At 36.6% G+C, this 17,080-nt stretch overlaps 1 protein-coding gene across 2 annotated transcripts in view; it reads right to left on the bottom strand.

Moving 5' to 3' along the window:
• The window catches only part of TMTC2 (transmembrane O-mannosyltransferase targeting cadherins 2), a 439,654-nt gene that overhangs the window by 140,472 nt on the left and 282,102 nt on the right, over nt 1-17,080 (bottom strand). Inside the window, exons 3-5 of one of the 2 annotated variants that reach the window (XM_024122943.2) lie at nt 4,833-4,918; nt 4,186-4,370; nt 3,027-3,105 (exon numbers count right to left, since the gene is read on the bottom strand). In XM_024122943.2, coding sequence (XP_023978711.1) covers nt 3,027-3,105; nt 4,186-4,370; nt 4,833-4,918 — 350 coding nt within the window. Of the gene's footprint in view, nt 1-3,026; nt 3,106-4,143; nt 4,371-4,832; nt 4,919-17,080 lie in introns of those variants that run through there. The other variant, XM_024122944.3, reaches the window with a different exon arrangement.

Raw genomic sequence — 17,080 nt, 5'->3', positions numbered from 1 at the left:
GGGCCCAGCCGCTCCGCGGCATGTGGGATCTTCCCGGACCGGGGCACGAACCCGCGTCCCCTGCATCGGCAGGCGGACTCCCAACCACTGCGCCACCAGGGAAGCCCACCGAGCATGTATTTTTAAATAGATTTTTAAGTTTACTTATAAATTGTCACAATAAAAACTAAGTCTTATGATAAAATATAGAAAAATTTAAGTTGGGAAGCAAGTAATAATCGATAATCAAACTTGTTATTTTCTATTAATACACAAATGCGAAAAATAGGCTCATTCGATGTTCAGGATAAGTCAACTACTGGCATGAAGCACAGAGTGATGATATGTTTTTCATAAAATGTTCAAGGGAAGGGAAAATGCAAAAGGCTGGAGTGTTGGGTTTTTTTGTTTTTTTAAGCAGCTGCAATGAATTATTAAAGTAATAACAACATTCGAATATAATTGTATTTTTTCATACATATTCCTTTATGTCTCCTAACCTCCAAATAAAAGAAAATAAATAATGTTTGCATATATACATGCAAGTGCTTGGGGGCAGTGGTCTTGAAGAGGTAAATGAATGAGCCGTGAGAAAAATGAATACTTGCAGGCTAAATCTAGCCAGACGTTATAATCCATCACTGATCCCTAAAGGGCACCAATAATATGCAAATGTAAGAATTAGAAAACACATTCAAGGCCGTTGATAAACTTGATAGGATAATCAGCACATGCTGACAGACTAATGAAAATGATGAACTGATAGGGCAGCTTATCTCCTGGGCCAATTTTTTCTTGTCAAATGGAGGCTAATCAAAATATACTAGGAGTTAAAGCCAACACTCAGAGGATATCACCCATTTGATTAGGAGGTGAACTCATTCTCGGAGAAAATTATAGTTTCATGAACAACTGAAACTACAAAACCTAGTCAGCTGACAGACCGTCACATAAAATTAAACAGAAGGCAGCCACTATAATTATGGCAGAAATCTGGAATTATAAATTATATTGGGATTCTCCCCTTGCAAATTGTTAGAGGGCTTTGCAGAGTCTGGGCAAAGCGGCTCCCTCCTATAATGGAAACTAAGACAAAGGACTAAGCAATCACCCCAGGGATACACTTATCTTTTGCTGCCTGTGTGTGCTCAGCATCTGTGTAACCACATGAGACACAGATCTCAAGGTACCAGCTGAATTTTCAATCAAATGTATTTTCTTAAAATAATTAAATGAATTTTCTCAAATCATTAACTATAGTGAATACCACACTTCCTATTAACAATAAAGATGCCATATGCAGTCTGCTGCCATAGATCTGAGTCCTTTCCTAATTTCAAGAAAGATATCTTCTCTGATAATTGAGGAAAATTGGGAAAAAGTCCTTCCCAAGCATTAGCGTTAAAAATAAAATTATAAACTAAAACCACTGTGCCTCCTCAGACAAAACTAGAGAACACAGTTCTTTCCATATTCATTTTGAAATGAATAACCATCCAGCACTAACACAGAAAGTTAATTCAACTGATAAATCTACATACTCTAGGTACACACTTTATGGACATGTACATTTCACCTGAGTGGATAGATTGATGGTAAAATGTTAGATAGTAAAAGGTGCGGTTTTAATTCATAAGAGGGTAAAGACAAAAGTACATTTAAGGAAGCTAGATTTTACCTTTCAGTAATTATACCAAAGAGAAAAAGAAACAGCAACTAAAACTACTCCAGTGTCCTCTTTAACGCGAGCATTAAATCACCCTACTGCTGTCCAGGCTAACTGTCAGGATTCCCAGAGACAGGGAATGAATATATAAACCTCTCCCAAATCTTTTTTTTTTTTTTCTATTTACTGACCTGTGCCTTGTTCTAGCTCTAAACTATTTCTGAATTTTCTGTTATTTAAAAAAAAGTAGAAGTGAGTGTCCTTGCCAGGCATATATTTTCTAGTTTGGGAGGACTCGGGATTTTATATGTGTACTCAAAGCCATATAGCTACTATCAAATGTCTCAAATCACAGAATATAAAAGCATAAAATAATCCTAGAGATCATGTGGTCACATTTAGTTTATATGCATGAGGAAGGCCTAGAAATACTAAGCAAGTTAACCAAGTTTAATGAAAAAGGAAAATCTGAGTTTGCGATTTGTTGTTCGGAGAAAAAGAAATATTTGATTTGAGGACAAAAGTAACCCCTTCTCTGGAAACAGCAGAGTTAATCAATCAGCAGAACATCTTAAACTTTAGGGATTCTTTTCAAGAATCACATACCAAATAGGCAATTTTCAGGTGTGTCCACCATAAAATAGCTGTGGTAACAATTTCCAATAAGGCTGCCACGGATCAGTTGCAGGTAATAGGCAGATTATTTTATTAGGAATTCTAGTTCTTGACCTCTTGTACCTAGAAAAATCAATGCCCTAGCATACATACTTTCTGATTAATAAGAAAATTAAGCTAATTATTCAATGTAGAAAAAGGAATAATTGTAGTAGGATATTTACACTCTTCACAGTATTGTTTTTACTCTAAAATAATACCCTGAAAAAAACCTCTTGAGATCCAAGCCTTTATCAGTGAAAACCATACAAGTTGGCTCAGTTGCTCACATTTTTTTATAAGCATCAAAACCATGAATCTCTACATCATAGCAATGTTTATTTTTAAGGAGGACATTATGATTAAGAAAATAACATGATCAAAAATTATCACAAATTTGATAAATTCATTAAAATCTACATGTACTTTATTCATCATTTTCAATCTCTAGAGTCTCGCTAACACTCAATACCCACTTCAGTTTTTGAGCCCCTTTTGAACAACTCTGGGATCCAGCCAATTGTTGAAAATCACTATGTTAACACATTTATTTCTCTTAGAGTAAGTATGCTTTGTGAAAATTTGAATGTGACACTCAATTGTGAACAGGGTTTTTTTAGTGAGGATTAACAATATGATTTATTAGAATTCCATTTAACAGAATTATAGGTTTCGATTTTTCCACAGGTCCCTGAAATATCCATTAAAATATTACTATTTTACTTACCCATCATGTTGTACAAGCTCTGTGGGGCAAACTGCCTTGGCATTTTCTGAATTGCTTCCTTGTATACACTAAGCGCATCCTAATTTAAGAAACAGAAAAAGAGCTAAAGTACAGGGCTCTTCACCGAAAATAAAATTACAACATCCTTCCAAAATTAAAATCTTCCATTGCTCTTTCTAAATGGTATTTGGAGGAAAATAATTAAGCCGTCCTTTGATATCATACTGCCTCCATTTCATGAATAAAAATATTCAACCCAGTCCGTGAAGAAGGTCATATAAAAATCAGTTTAACAAGGAGTCAAATGTTACCATTGTTCTCTCAATATAAATTTTTCAGTTCCCATAGATTATGCAATAAAATAACCAGAAGTCGCCCACAGTCATCTAAAATCTGTAGGAACTTCAACTCAGGTGATCAAGTAGGATCTAAATAAAACATCAACTAACGAATCTTCTAGCTACTGAGACCTACTGGGATCATTAAATGCAATTATTTTTAAAATTCTATTTTTACCCTCACCTTGCAGTCTTAATACATCTTGTAAGAGTGTGTGTGGGTGTCATTTGAGAGAGGGAGGAGCCGTACTGAATGGGAGAGAAGAAACCCATGCAGGCAGGCTTCGTGTGAGAGACAGGGAACACAGGACTGGGCCAACCTCCCAACTTCCCATACAAGACCCTGTCTCCATCACCTTTCCTCTCTCCCCAATTCAAAAACACAATAAAATTAGTTTTCATTGGATTATTGTTTTAAAAAGAATGAAAAGAAACAAGTAGGATTTATATCAAATCATTTACTCAATACGCAGAGTACAAAAATGTATTTTTTAACATCAAAAAATGGATATAGTTAAAAATAATAATGTGTCTTGAATTGTAAAATCAAGGAGATGGTGAGCAAATAAGCTTGAGCTGCAATGCATGTTATTTCCTTTTCCTGAGGAGACATAATTACGCTGAGAAATTCACAGTGAAGAAATCCATTAAGTTTTGCTTAAGCAGAGTTTTTTTCCAAAAGAATTTCACCATAAAACTCTTAATAAAAACACTTATTAGCTTCTTAAATGATCAGTGTAGCTACAATGAGATGGTAGGTAGGAAACATTGAGACTAGATCAGAACAAGGGGGAGGAATAAGGCAGAGGTTTTGGCCTGACCTCATAGTGTCCCTGCTCATGATAGAGTTTCCCCAGGTTGTACAGACAGCTGGTGACCGAGCTCTTATGGGCATGAGGGTCCTTTAGGTTTTCGTCAGGGATCTCAGAACACTTCAGGAACGTGCGTCGAGCTTCTTCTGTCTTTCCTTGGTTCATTAGAATAATGCCGGTGTTTAAATATGCAGCTGAGGGGAGACAAGTGGAAATACAAATGTGAGAAGATGATGTACACTATGGAAACAATAAAGTTATCTTTACTTCAGTTTTGTTTCTATGCATTATTTCTGATTTTAAAAGAAAACCAAGAAATAAATACCCAGGGAACAAATATACAAAACAACAACAATGTAGTAAGAAGTACAGGTATCACTGAAAAAAAAAAATATAATAGTCTCTGCCTTCAAGGAGTCAGAATATTTTGAGCTTAATATCTAGATGAATAAAAGTTATATTTATCTTAATATATTAACATGATAAACAGGCACCAAAATATGAAAGTTGAGAGAGATGTAATTGTTAAAGTCTCATAATTTGATTGGCAAGTATTCAGAAAGTTACCATGTTTTTTAATCTGTGAGGCTTTAAGTCACCATTTTCATGAAGGGAGGGAGGGAGGGATATTTTAAAAGGACTTGAATATTACTCACAAGCCAGCGTAGGCCTGCTCCCGATCGCCAATTTATAATAATGTAGTGCTTCTGCAAACCTGCTGTTCTCTTGTAGAAGTAACCCTCTGCATGAGCAAAATAGAAATTTGGAGACAAGACTGTATTACTATACCTAAAATCAAATTTTCATTTTATATTTCAAAAATAAAAATGGTTACTGGGACCATAAAAATGACGAGGTACTATAAAAATAAATTCTAAATAGAAGGAAATGATTACCCAGGAGAGAAAATACTAGAGAGGGATCAGCTGCATTTACGTTGCATTAGAAAGTATTAAGAAGTATTTTCAAAAAGCTCTTCACCCCCCACTGAAATTTCCCCTTTCCAGCAATCTTTTCTCTCCCACTAGAATTACAAACCACCTGGATTTCTCCTTGGAGCCTGCACAGTTTTTCATCACTTCAGAAAGGAAACCTGTCTAAGGCCCTGATATACATATAATACATTTAAGCCTGAGACGCCTCTCCCACTGGCCATATTGCTTGGGAAATATTGGCCCATGACTGCCTGAAAGGCAAAAGGTAATCTGGATCAATAGTACAGAGTCAGAATCTTATCAGATTCCATCAAAGACTGAAGACCAACCACATTGTTATTTCCTTATTATTTGGATTTGGTCAAATAAGCTTAAACTTCAGAACACTGGGCGAATTTCAGTTCACTGTTGTGAGACATGCTTTTGTGTACAGACCCTCAGACTCTGGGCCTCCCTAGGAGGCTCCTTTGGCAGTGCGTGGCCACATGGATTATCCCAGCATTTCCAGGCCCTGCCTTCATGACAAGTGAGAATCAATTATAATCATGTCTGTGAAAATACAGTGTCAAGGAACTGGACTAAGTTCTGAAAGTTCTCATAGAGGGCTTTCTGGCCTATCCCTATTCTCTTATAATCAGCAAGTGTCTTACAGACATTTGGCACCTCTCTTGGACCCGAGTACTACTGTCAGCAACCTCAAATTGCAGATTCCATTTGCCAGCTCCTGAGGCCTCCAAAAGGCAGTAAAATGGAGGTTTGCAAAATGAGAAGGCCACTGATAAAAACTTATCATTTTGTAGAGTATTTTAAAATACTCAGCTTTTTACTTAATGGGCATGATTGAAAAATAATGAAGTAAATCATTTTGAAATTAAAGTTTGCTCACGTGTCATTAGCATATATTAACCTCATTATTTCTATTATTTGTTAAAAGAGCCATCTGAATAAATGAAACTGTTCCAAACCACATTAACAGTACATATACACAGAAATGTACATATCTGTAGAAAATTTAGAGCAACAATTTGATAATGAAATTGATATGCTTTGCTGTTAAGTGTACTTTTCAGTTGCTAGGAACAAGGACAAACAAAGCTTCCTGTGGCATTCAAGAGTCTGTGAAAAAGTTCAGTTGTCTTTAAAAGCAAGTAAAACTGATAAAGAGAAAGAACACTCACATACTTTCCAAAAAGGAATAATATTCTTTATAAAAATAATTTTGACAAAATGCTTTCCAGTTAACTAAGCTCATACACATTATCTCATTTCAGAAACATATCTACAACCTTAATTGTCTTTGTCACTTTCCTTTGAGGTTCAGATAAAGAGGTGTTTCTTCTCTGATACAAGGCCAATGTCATCAGAGGAGAAATCCTTCTTAATCCGAGTCTTTCTACTTTCCTTAGGAACTAAAGTCCTTCCATGAGCCCCTTTAAATCCAATATCTTCAATCTTTTTCCCCATTGCAATTTCCTTTCCCTTAAGACTACAAAAATGTTTGTGTGCCTCTTAGCATAGAGCGGAAGATAAAACCCTACCACCTTATTCCTGCATCCGCCTCTTAACTACCTCTTACTGTCGTTCCTCCCCTCAAAGTCAGATTTCTTTTAAGAATAGTCTGTGGTTGGGCTTCCCTGGTGGCGCACTGGTTGAGAGTCCGCCTGCCGATGCAGTGGACACGGGTTTGTGCCCCGGTCCGGGAGGATCCCACATGCCACGGAGCGGCTAGGCCCGTGAGCCATGGCCGCTGAGCCTGCGTGTCCGGAGCCTGTGCTCCGCAACGGGAGAGGCCACAACAGTGAGAGGCCCGCGTACCGCAAAAAAAAAAAAAAAAAAAAAAAAAAGAATAGTCTGTGGTGCACATGTCCAATGACTCAAATCCCATTTACCCCTAAATTCAGTTTAGGCTCTTTCCCAGAATTCTGCTGAAATGCCATAATCGAATTTCCACTAATTATCGAACTCCCAAAATAGTTTGCTTATATGAATCACCTACTCAACTGTAGCATCTGTGACTATTAAACCCATTTTCTTTCCTGAAACTCTTGTGTTTCCTCGGCTTCTGGAAAACCAGATTTCCTTATTCTCTATCCCTGAGACTATCCTTCCAAGAATGAAGAAAAGTGTATCTTTATTCATATATTCCTTTAAAAGAAGTTGGTATTTCCCAGGTCTTTGTCTTTTTCTCCTTTTCTTGGTAAGTATTGTCTCTGCATGACAACATGCATACATGCAGCTCATATGCTGACTGTTCTTAATTCTAAACTAGTGATCTCCCTCCTGACATCCAGATCTGTTGAAAATTCAACAGCTTATTCAACCACATCAATCTAGGTGCTTATTAGCTGGAATTTCAAAACCAACACATCCAAAAATTGAAAGCAATATTTCCCACTCAAAACTAAAGAGATAAATGAAAGAGATAAAAGAAGAAAAAAATCTTTCCTCAACAATTAGAACCATCCTTTACATCAGTTGCTAAAATCAGAAACCTGGTTATCACTCATGACTTTTCACTTACCCTCAAAATCCCAGGTTTAAAAAGTCTCCAAAGCCTACCAATTCTTATTTTATTTTCTAAGGCTCTTTACTCTGGCCCCTCAAGGTTCACTTTTACAGATCTGGCAGAGCCCTTTTTACCTTTCCTGTCACCTAAATAACTGCAATCGCCCACTAATTAGTCTGCACATAATTACAGTTCTAAAGGACAAATATGCTGTTAGGATAGACAAAAAGAACATGAGGAGATGAATGCATATCTTTGAAACTGTACCTAAAGCCCATAAACCTTGAAAATGATGTATTCAGCCTCATGGGCTCCCCAATACTGATGTATCACAGTCCTGTCATTTTCCACCTCATAAAATACAGCATGATAACCACACCTAGACAATCCTGTCCAGCCTGCCTCATTCTTTGGAAGAAACTAGTCACACAGAGGGATGGAGCAGCCAAGTCTCCAGGATTATATATAAAGTGGCTCTTTGAATTAGAGAGCATCATCCTCTGTATCATCTGAATAAAGTTAGCAATGGAGTGAGTCCAAGTTAGACGGCTATTGTGGCCAATTTCTGATGGCTAAGGATTTAATTGAGCATCAACTATGCTCTAGTATGCACACTGCAGATGTGAACAAGACACATGCACTCTCCTGTGGATGCATGATCTATTGAGGGAGACAAATAAGAAAATAAATAGTGTGGAAAATTACTATGATAGGGTACAGAGGAGCAACACCACTCTAGCTCAGGAATGGACAAAGGAAGGTTCACGGAGTCCAAGTGCCATTGGGCAGAGGCTTGAAAGTAAGCAGCAGTTAGCCAGCAGTAAATAGTGTCATCATCAGCCCCATGTTACACGGGAAGAAAGCGAGGTCCACGGAGAATTTACCAACTAACCCTAGGTTTTACGGTTAATAAGAGGCAAAGCCAGGACTGGAACACAGTTTCTCTGATACTAAATCCCATGCTCTTTCTAAAAGAAAACAAAGAAGAGGAGAGAGAAGATAATTCAAATCTAGATGCATATGTACTAGGTTATGTTTCCTTTTGCTCTAAAATTCTACAGATTTTGGATAATATGAATTTGAATTAATGCTCTGAAAAGGAATCCAAATGCCATTTTGACAGTTCAGGATGAATCTGGGTCAATTCTAGCACCGTAACAACGAAGCTTCTATTACTGCTGTTTTCCACATTTATAGAACGCATTCTTTATTTTACTGAAGACTGGATAGAAGGATAGAAACCCTTCACATTGTAATAGTTGTGGTTGTAATGATAAGAACAACAACAACAGCTAAACCTATTTGGCACTTACAGTGTTACATATATTAATTTACATATATTAACTTATTACTCATCAATAATCCTATGAGGTAGGTTATTATTACAAGTCTCATTTTACAGATGATGAATCTGGGGCAAGTAAAAGTCCTGCAACATACCAGAGGACACACAACTAGCAAGAAGTGTGCCACAGTTCAAGCCCAGCAATCCGATTGTAAAGGAGGATCTGTATTTTAATAGACCATTCATACCAAAGGCTTTTCCACAGCTGTTTAAAATTGATGACACAGTTTGTTTACATGCTGATCATGTCAATAAAATCTTCTGGTTTCTATGTATATTAAAAATAACAACACATTTTAAGATACCATCAAGCTAGAATCTAATAACAAATAGTTTTATTCATATTATGTGAAGTTGCTTTACAATTAAGGAAACTGGCCCATGCTATACATTAATGTGAATTCGAAGTGTCTTTTGGGGGAGAAATTGAAAAAATGTTATTGATCTCCAAATAATAAATGGTTGGGTCATTTTTATGTATCTGTGTGTAGGTGGATATATTATAGTGTATTTTAATAGATTCAAATCTTTTATTTCTCATATTTCTCCCCCAGTGATTTATCTTTCAGAACCACAGTCACTGAAATTAAGCAGCCAGTGAAGAATACAAATTGGAGAAACAGAAAGAATAAATACTTGTTATAGTCAAAGGAAGAAAACACATCTGGATACAAAAAGTACTATTCACTGTAACACTTAAATTCCAGAAGACCACTTTACTTCAAGAAAAAAACAACAAAATGCCCTCCCTTAAATCCTTTCAGCTTTTTTTTTTAACCTGATTTTGACCATTTTCTAGGAATTACCATTAAGTGTGTAGAATTTCTTTTTCTTGTAAAAGTTTTGCCCATCTTTACCCCAGTCTCCCCTAACAACCCTTTCTCTAAAATACCATTTAAAAAAAAAAATCACAATACTCCAGATACTTGATAAATGAAAACCAGTCAAACCCATGGTAAGAGTGGATTGGACAGAGTTAAATGCAAACATTAAGTGTAAATAGGCATACAAATCCCTAGCTGATTCTAAATATTGACAGAGACAGAAGGGGAGCATTTTTTAGTACAATGTTTCTCAACCAGGGGTGACTTTGTCTCCCAGGGGACACTGGGCAATATTTGGAGACGTTTATGGTTGTCACAACTGGGTGGATGCTATTGGCATCTAGTGGGTAGAGGCCAGGTATGCCATTAAATATGTAAACATGTTAGAAGACACAAGACAGCCCCCCAAAGCAAAGATTTATCTGTCTCCCAATGTCAATAGTGCTGAGGTTAAGAAACCACATTTAGCATTTCATACATACTAACTGCAACATATTTGTTCAGAACATAAGGGCCTCATGTCCTTGCCAACTACATACATGAACTATGTAAAGAATATAGAATGTAAAAAAGCAAACTACAGGAAATAAATTATTTTTTTCAATAAAAATCTAATCTATCATCATTTCTACTGACTTTTCATTTAAAAAGGCAAAAAAATAAATTTTCTAAATTATTTTAAAAAGCATGCCCTTCCCCACTGCTGTCAGTACATCCAAACAAAATGTCAGTGGCTCTTTGTAGAAGGTTGCCCTCAATACAGAGCTGTCAAAACACACAAATCTTCAAGTAAAGCTACCTTTTGCCTCAGGTTCAAACAAAGGTCTTTAAAAATCGTTGAAATCCGACATGTTCGAAAATTGGTATTAATAAAGCACATCAGCAGAAGTATACTTTTCAAGAATATGTATTGCAGTAAACGGAAGAAAAGTACAGTTTTCAAGAATATGAATTGCAGTAAACTAAGCAGACATCTACTCAGAACATGGGTGAAACAGGATGTGGTTTACAGAGCCATGAGCTGTTAAGACTAGGGAAATACTAAAGGATAGTAGCTTTCTTTCTTTATTCAATTTCATTAAAGCATAATTTGTGGCACTCCTACACCATATTAAACATTGAGAATAAGATTACCAAACAATAGGTAAATATTTTTTGAATGAACTATCTCATGGTGAAGACAGACGATCAAACGCTCAGAATACAGTGTAAATGAAGCATAAAGTGTTCTGGGAACCCACAAAAGGGATACTTTTCCACGATGACAGATCAGGTGAGGTTTGTAGAGAAGGCAAGCATGCAGGTAACGGAGTTCCAGACAGATCAGGCCGCCATGCTTATGAAAACTCAAAGTTACAGAGGATAGTATTTTAATCTACCAGTAGCAGTAACGACAAGCTTCATGGAAATTAAATGACGATCTATGTTAGAAGCCTTCTGGGAACTGAAAAGCTAAAACAACTTAAAATTAAGATTATATTGGGCTTCCCTGGTGGTGCAGTGGTTGCGAATCCGCCTGCCGATGCAGGGGACACGGGTTCGTGTCCCGGTCCGGGAAGATCCCACATGCCGCGGAGCGGCTGGGCCCGTGAGCCATGGCCGCTGAGCCTGCGCGTCCGGAGCCGCTGCTCCGCAATGGGAAAGGCCACAACAGTGAGAGGCCCGCGTACCACAAAAAAAAAAAAAAAAAAAAAAAAAAAAGATTATATTATCGAGAATATTTCAGTAATAAGTTGTTTGGTTATTCCCTGGGCAAAAATTCTTAGTCATCAAAATAAATCAGCTTAATGTTTACAGGCAATGGTTTACAAAATAATTGATAATCTCTAAGGTCCAAATACTGACAAAAACATCATGTCCATGTTAAATTGAGACTTTTCTTCTGAATTTTATTTTGTTTGATTATCCTTTAACACATGTAGGTACTCTGAAACTAAGATTTCTTTCCTCAGAGATAAGACATTATATGTTTTAGATGTTCAATGTTTTCCTGAGGTATTCATGCCTCTGAAATTTCCCAACTGAAATTAATTGGCATTGGCTTGGCATCATATTCAAACTTTTCATTAATTCAAACTTAATAATTGATTTTGCTAATTTAGCTAATGACTCTAATAATGAGATATTATATAATTTAATTGTGAAATGGCATTACAGTTGCATTTCTTCTGTTTTTCCAAGATTAATGCCTAGTTTTAGTCTATGTGCATAATAGGATATTTGGAAACATAAATCGTTAATCTCTATTATCAGACAGAAGTGATAATTAATAGCATGTCAAACTCATAACACACAAATGCCCCCAAATCTTGCTTGATAAAATAGGTATCAGGCAAAAATCTCAAGTGACTATCCCAGCAATAAATGGAATGAAACTCAAAGTCCTTTTTAAAAACAGAAGCTGTAAGTAAAATGAATAAATTACTACTACTTGAATCAACTGCAGTAATGCCAAGGTTTAGGGTGACACAAGAGCTTAGAAATTAAGTATCTAATATGCACAAGCCACTGAATACATACAAAGAACCAGAATCAATCAGTACAGGACCCTCGGTCATGTGACTAAATTCTATCCAATGAAATGAAAGCACAGTAGCCAAAGCACCTCTAGGAAAAGTCCTCAAAGAGGAGGGAGCATGTTCTCCCTTACCCTTCCTCTGTCCTGCTGACTGTAGGTGGAGGCCCAGTTCTGAGGATGGCAGAGAAAAGCCCTGTTCTGAAGATGGTAGAGAGCAAATTGAAAGGAGCCCAGGAAACTAAGCCCTTTATAAAAATTTCCCATGACCCTGGGACTGCACACCTCTGGACTTCTCTGTACAGAGAATACAATTTTAACTAGTTTAAGCTAATGTTATTTGGGATTTCTTATCACTTACTTTCTTATCTCTTCTCTACTGATAAAAAAGCACATGTAAATGACCCAATTTCGTTCCTTTTATGGCTGAGTAATATTCCATTGGGTCATTTGTACAGATGTGCATGGATCTAGAGACTGTCGTACAGAGTGAAGTAGGTCAGAAAAACAAATATCGTATATTAATGCCTGTATGTGGAACCTAGAAAAATGGTACAGATGAACTGGTTTGCAGGGCAGAAATGGAGACACAATTGATATATATACACTAATATGTATAAAATGGATAACTAATAAGAAGTTGCTGTGTAAAAAAAAAAATAAAATTTAAAAATTAAAAAAAATATATATATAAAAGCACATGCATTGTTTAGTTTTTCTTTTGTTTTTTAAAAACTAAAATATGAAAAAAAACAACAACTAAAATATGTAATATCAAGTATGGCTCTTATAGAGAATTTTTTTTTTTTTTTTTTGTGGTACGTGGGCCTCTCACTGCCGTGGCCTCTCCCGTTGCGGAGCACAGGCTCCGGATGCGCAGGCTCAGCGGCCATGGCTCATGGGCCCAGCTGCCCCGCGGCATGTGGGATCCCCCCGGACTGGGGCACGAACCCGTGACCCCTGCATCGGCAGGCGGACTCTCAATCACTGCGCCACCAGGGAAGCCCCGGACTCTCAATCACTGCGTCACCAGGGAAGCCCCTCTTATAGAGAATTTTAAGGAAAACGTCTATTAATTATATTTGAATGAATACAAAGTATGTGTTGTCTGGTTTTGAGTGAAAACCAGATGAGGCAATTTGCCAAGTATGAAATTTGCAATTAAAATATTCAATTAAACTTATATAATTTTAGAGTGTAATAGGGGCATGAAATTGGAACTCTTAAATTAAATGTCTCGACATCAGAGTGGTCAGAGTTATCACTCTTTGCCCAAAAGAGTGATGACATTAGTAGCATTTTTTAATATAAAAGCATTTTAGTTAATCCTCTCAATCCTCAAATAACTAGAAAGAAGCAGACTCATAGAAATTATCATGTGAAATAGAAATAGGTAGGATTTTAATCTCAGAAAAAAGATATAAGTGATTGAATTTGAGTTCCATGGGAGATTCCAGAGACAAAGTTATATAAATTTTCTGGCCTCACATGGCACATCTATGGCTTTCAGGTCACCCTAGGATAATAGATTTTGTATTTGAGGACCACGCAAAAGAATTCTCTCTATTCATATTTTTTTTTTTCTCAAATCATAAACTCAACTTTCCTTCTCTCCTTTTCTTTTAATTAAACTAGAAAAGCACTAAGAGAGAAAGGGAATATAAACAGTTAACTTTTTACTTAAAACACACAATTTCAATTTATTAGAATAATAATATGTGTGTTACAAAAAGCATAATTTAATTGTATACTAATTTTAATCTACTGCTAAGTTATTATACATGATTATTATATACTGTATGTACTCTGAGCAAAATAAAAAGATGTCACTTCTTGAAAAGGTTAAATCCCACCGAGCAGAGTAGTGAGCAAGTTGTTTTCCCGCTCCATACTTTTATTGCATGAAGAAGAATGGAAATGGAGATGGAGAAAAAGACAACAACCATGTGACATGAACTAGACAGATGCGCACACATGATTCTATTACATAGCTCCCCAAAGCTGAAACCCGTTTCACTGGGTATCACTTTTAAGTGTCACAGAACTGCCAAGTAATACAGTTTCAGAAAATACAGTTAAGCCTCCTCTCTGGTATCTTTCTTTTGACACAGACCTGTTTATTTGTTCTAAATTGGATTTTGTTTAGACTTTGACAACTGAATAAAGTACAGTAATGACATCCTATTTCATAAAGATGATTATTTTTTATTCTAACCTATCAAATATGGGGCAGTAGGCATCCAATCAAAAAACTGTTTTTATATTTCCAACACATTACTAAAAACCTCATCAATTCATATTAGGGGGAAAATGAACAAGTTGTAGCTTTTATTAACTTTTTTGTTTTAAAATTAGTTTTTGCTTAGGGTCTAAAGAAAGAGAAATGTATCCTCACTATAGTACCAGGTAGTCTGAAAAACAGATGAAGACTCAGTTAAATGGAGCATTCATTACGAAGATACTTCTTCTGAGTTAGAGCCTGGACTATGACATCTAAATAAGCCTTTATCCCATATAAGTCCACTTCTACTCTGTAACAGGTCCTGAACAAAATGCTTCACGATTATTATCTTATGTAATTCTCTCAATAAACCTATAAAGGTATAATCCCCATTTTACAAATAAGGAGCCCCCAAATCAGAATGGCTACTCAAATCCACATAGCTAATTTTTGTTGGATCTGGGATACACAGACTACATTGTATATTAATATATGCATAATTCACTTTATACCTGTCTTCTGAATATATAATTAAGGCTATATTTTCCTCTACATGTCATACAATAATAATAGGTGTGAATATACTTTCCTAGTTAAAAAACAGTACTTAATAGGAAGTAAGAAAGAGAATTAACACTCGATGTGTGTTTTCCATATTATTTCTTTTCATAATTAAAATTAGCAATTTCAAATATTATTACTTTTTACTTTAGAGCTATGAAAACATCAGAGATAGAAATTAAACAACTTGCCCATGGTAACACAACTGGAAAGTCTTAAGATCAGACTCAAATTCAGAGCTGCCAGGCTTCAAGTCACATGTCTTTCCATGTCTTTTCCCACATTAGTCCACTGGGAATATGTACCTGTTCTTAGTTTAAGCATTTATAATTGCCCTCTCTCTCCTGCTCATATACCCAGTGCTTTTCCATTTCCTGTATCAACAAATTTCTCTCCTCTCTTTCTGTATTTATACATGCCCATCCCAATATATAAACATCTTGGATTTGCTTCAAAGGTTGGTAAACTACAGCCTCCAATGCCAAGTCAACTTCACCAAGAAATGCATCATAACCAATATACTTGGTGTGATGGTTAATTTTATGTGTCAATTTCATTGGATCATAGGATACCCAGAACACTAGTTAAACACTATTTCTGAGTATGTCTGTGGGGATGTTTCAGGAAGATTAGCATTGTATTCAGCAGACAGAGTAAAGCATATTGCCTTTCCCATTGTAGGTGGGCATCATCCAATCTGTTGAGGGTCTGAATAGAACAAAAAAGAGAATAGGAAGATTTCTTTCTCTCTGTCTCAGCTGGGACACTGATCTGCCCTCAGTAATCCTAGCTCTCAGGTTTACAGACTCAGACTGGAATGTACACCAGGCTCTTGGTCTTTGAGTCACACCACCATCCTTCCTGGGTCTCCAGCTTGCAGAGGGCAGATCATGAGACTTTTCAACCTTCATAATTTCATGAATCAATGACTTACAATAAATCTCTTTACTATATACATACACACATACACACACACACACACACACACACACACACAAAATCGGTTCTGTTTCTCTGGAGACTCTGCTTAATACAACTTATAAAGGGGTTTCCCTGAGTTATTCTTGTGCTCAAGACCTACTTCTCTTAATGGAAATGTTTACCAGTGAGTGTAAGCAATATCCTCACACAAGAGAGCTGTGAGCAGTTAGAAACGGAATGAAATGAACAGCTAACAAACTCTTTAGCTTTTTTTTTTTTTTTTTTTGCGGTAAGTGGGCCTCTCACTGTTGTGGCCTCTCACGTTGTGGAGCACAGGCTCCGGACGCGCAGGCCCAGCGGCCATGGCTCACGGGCCCAGCCGCTCCGTGGCATGTGGGATCTTCCCGGACCGGGGCACGAACCCGTGTCCCCTGCATTGGCAGGTGGACTCTCAACCACTGCACCACCAGGGAAGCCCCTTTAGCTTTTATTATTATACAATTATATCAAGTTTCCAGGAACTTTATTTAATCCTTGCTACAACACTAGGTGATATCAGAGCCCAATTTTGCAGATGAAGAATAAGGATTAAGCAATTTGACCAAGTGCAGGACCAATAAATGGGAGATCTGAATCCAAGTCTGTTTAATTCCAAAACCCATGCCCTTAATATTTCACAATGCTGCCTCCATGGTGCAAAGGTGAGAGTTAAATTTTTTTTTAAATGAAACTTTTCCCTTTTCCCCACTCCTTTTCTCCCCACAAAAACAAATATTATTCAGGTAGGTCTATATATTTTTTCTGGGACCATAGTCAAATCTCTTACAAATATTTCCTCATTCTCTAAGAGGATTTTGTGATTTAAAACAAGCAAAATTAAGAACTAAAGCATACCTAACACAAATTAAAGGCATTGACCACCAGTGATGGAACTTTAAACCTATATACAGACTTGCTTTTATTCTTTGCTATTTACAGGGGCTATCCAAAATCGATAACTAATTATTATGTCATTTTTTGAAGGAGAGACATTTATCAGTTGGATGGTGTACAATCACTGTGGAGGAACCCCAAGC

Source organism: Physeter macrocephalus, chromosome 6, assembly GCF_002837175.3.
Source record: "Physeter macrocephalus isolate SW-GA chromosome 6, ASM283717v5, whole genome shotgun sequence".
NCBI lineage: Eukaryota > Metazoa > Chordata > Mammalia > Artiodactyla > Physeteridae > Physeter > Physeter macrocephalus.
The sequence above is the reverse complement of the archived record's forward strand: the minus strand, read 5'-3'. Positions and strand labels throughout refer to the sequence as shown.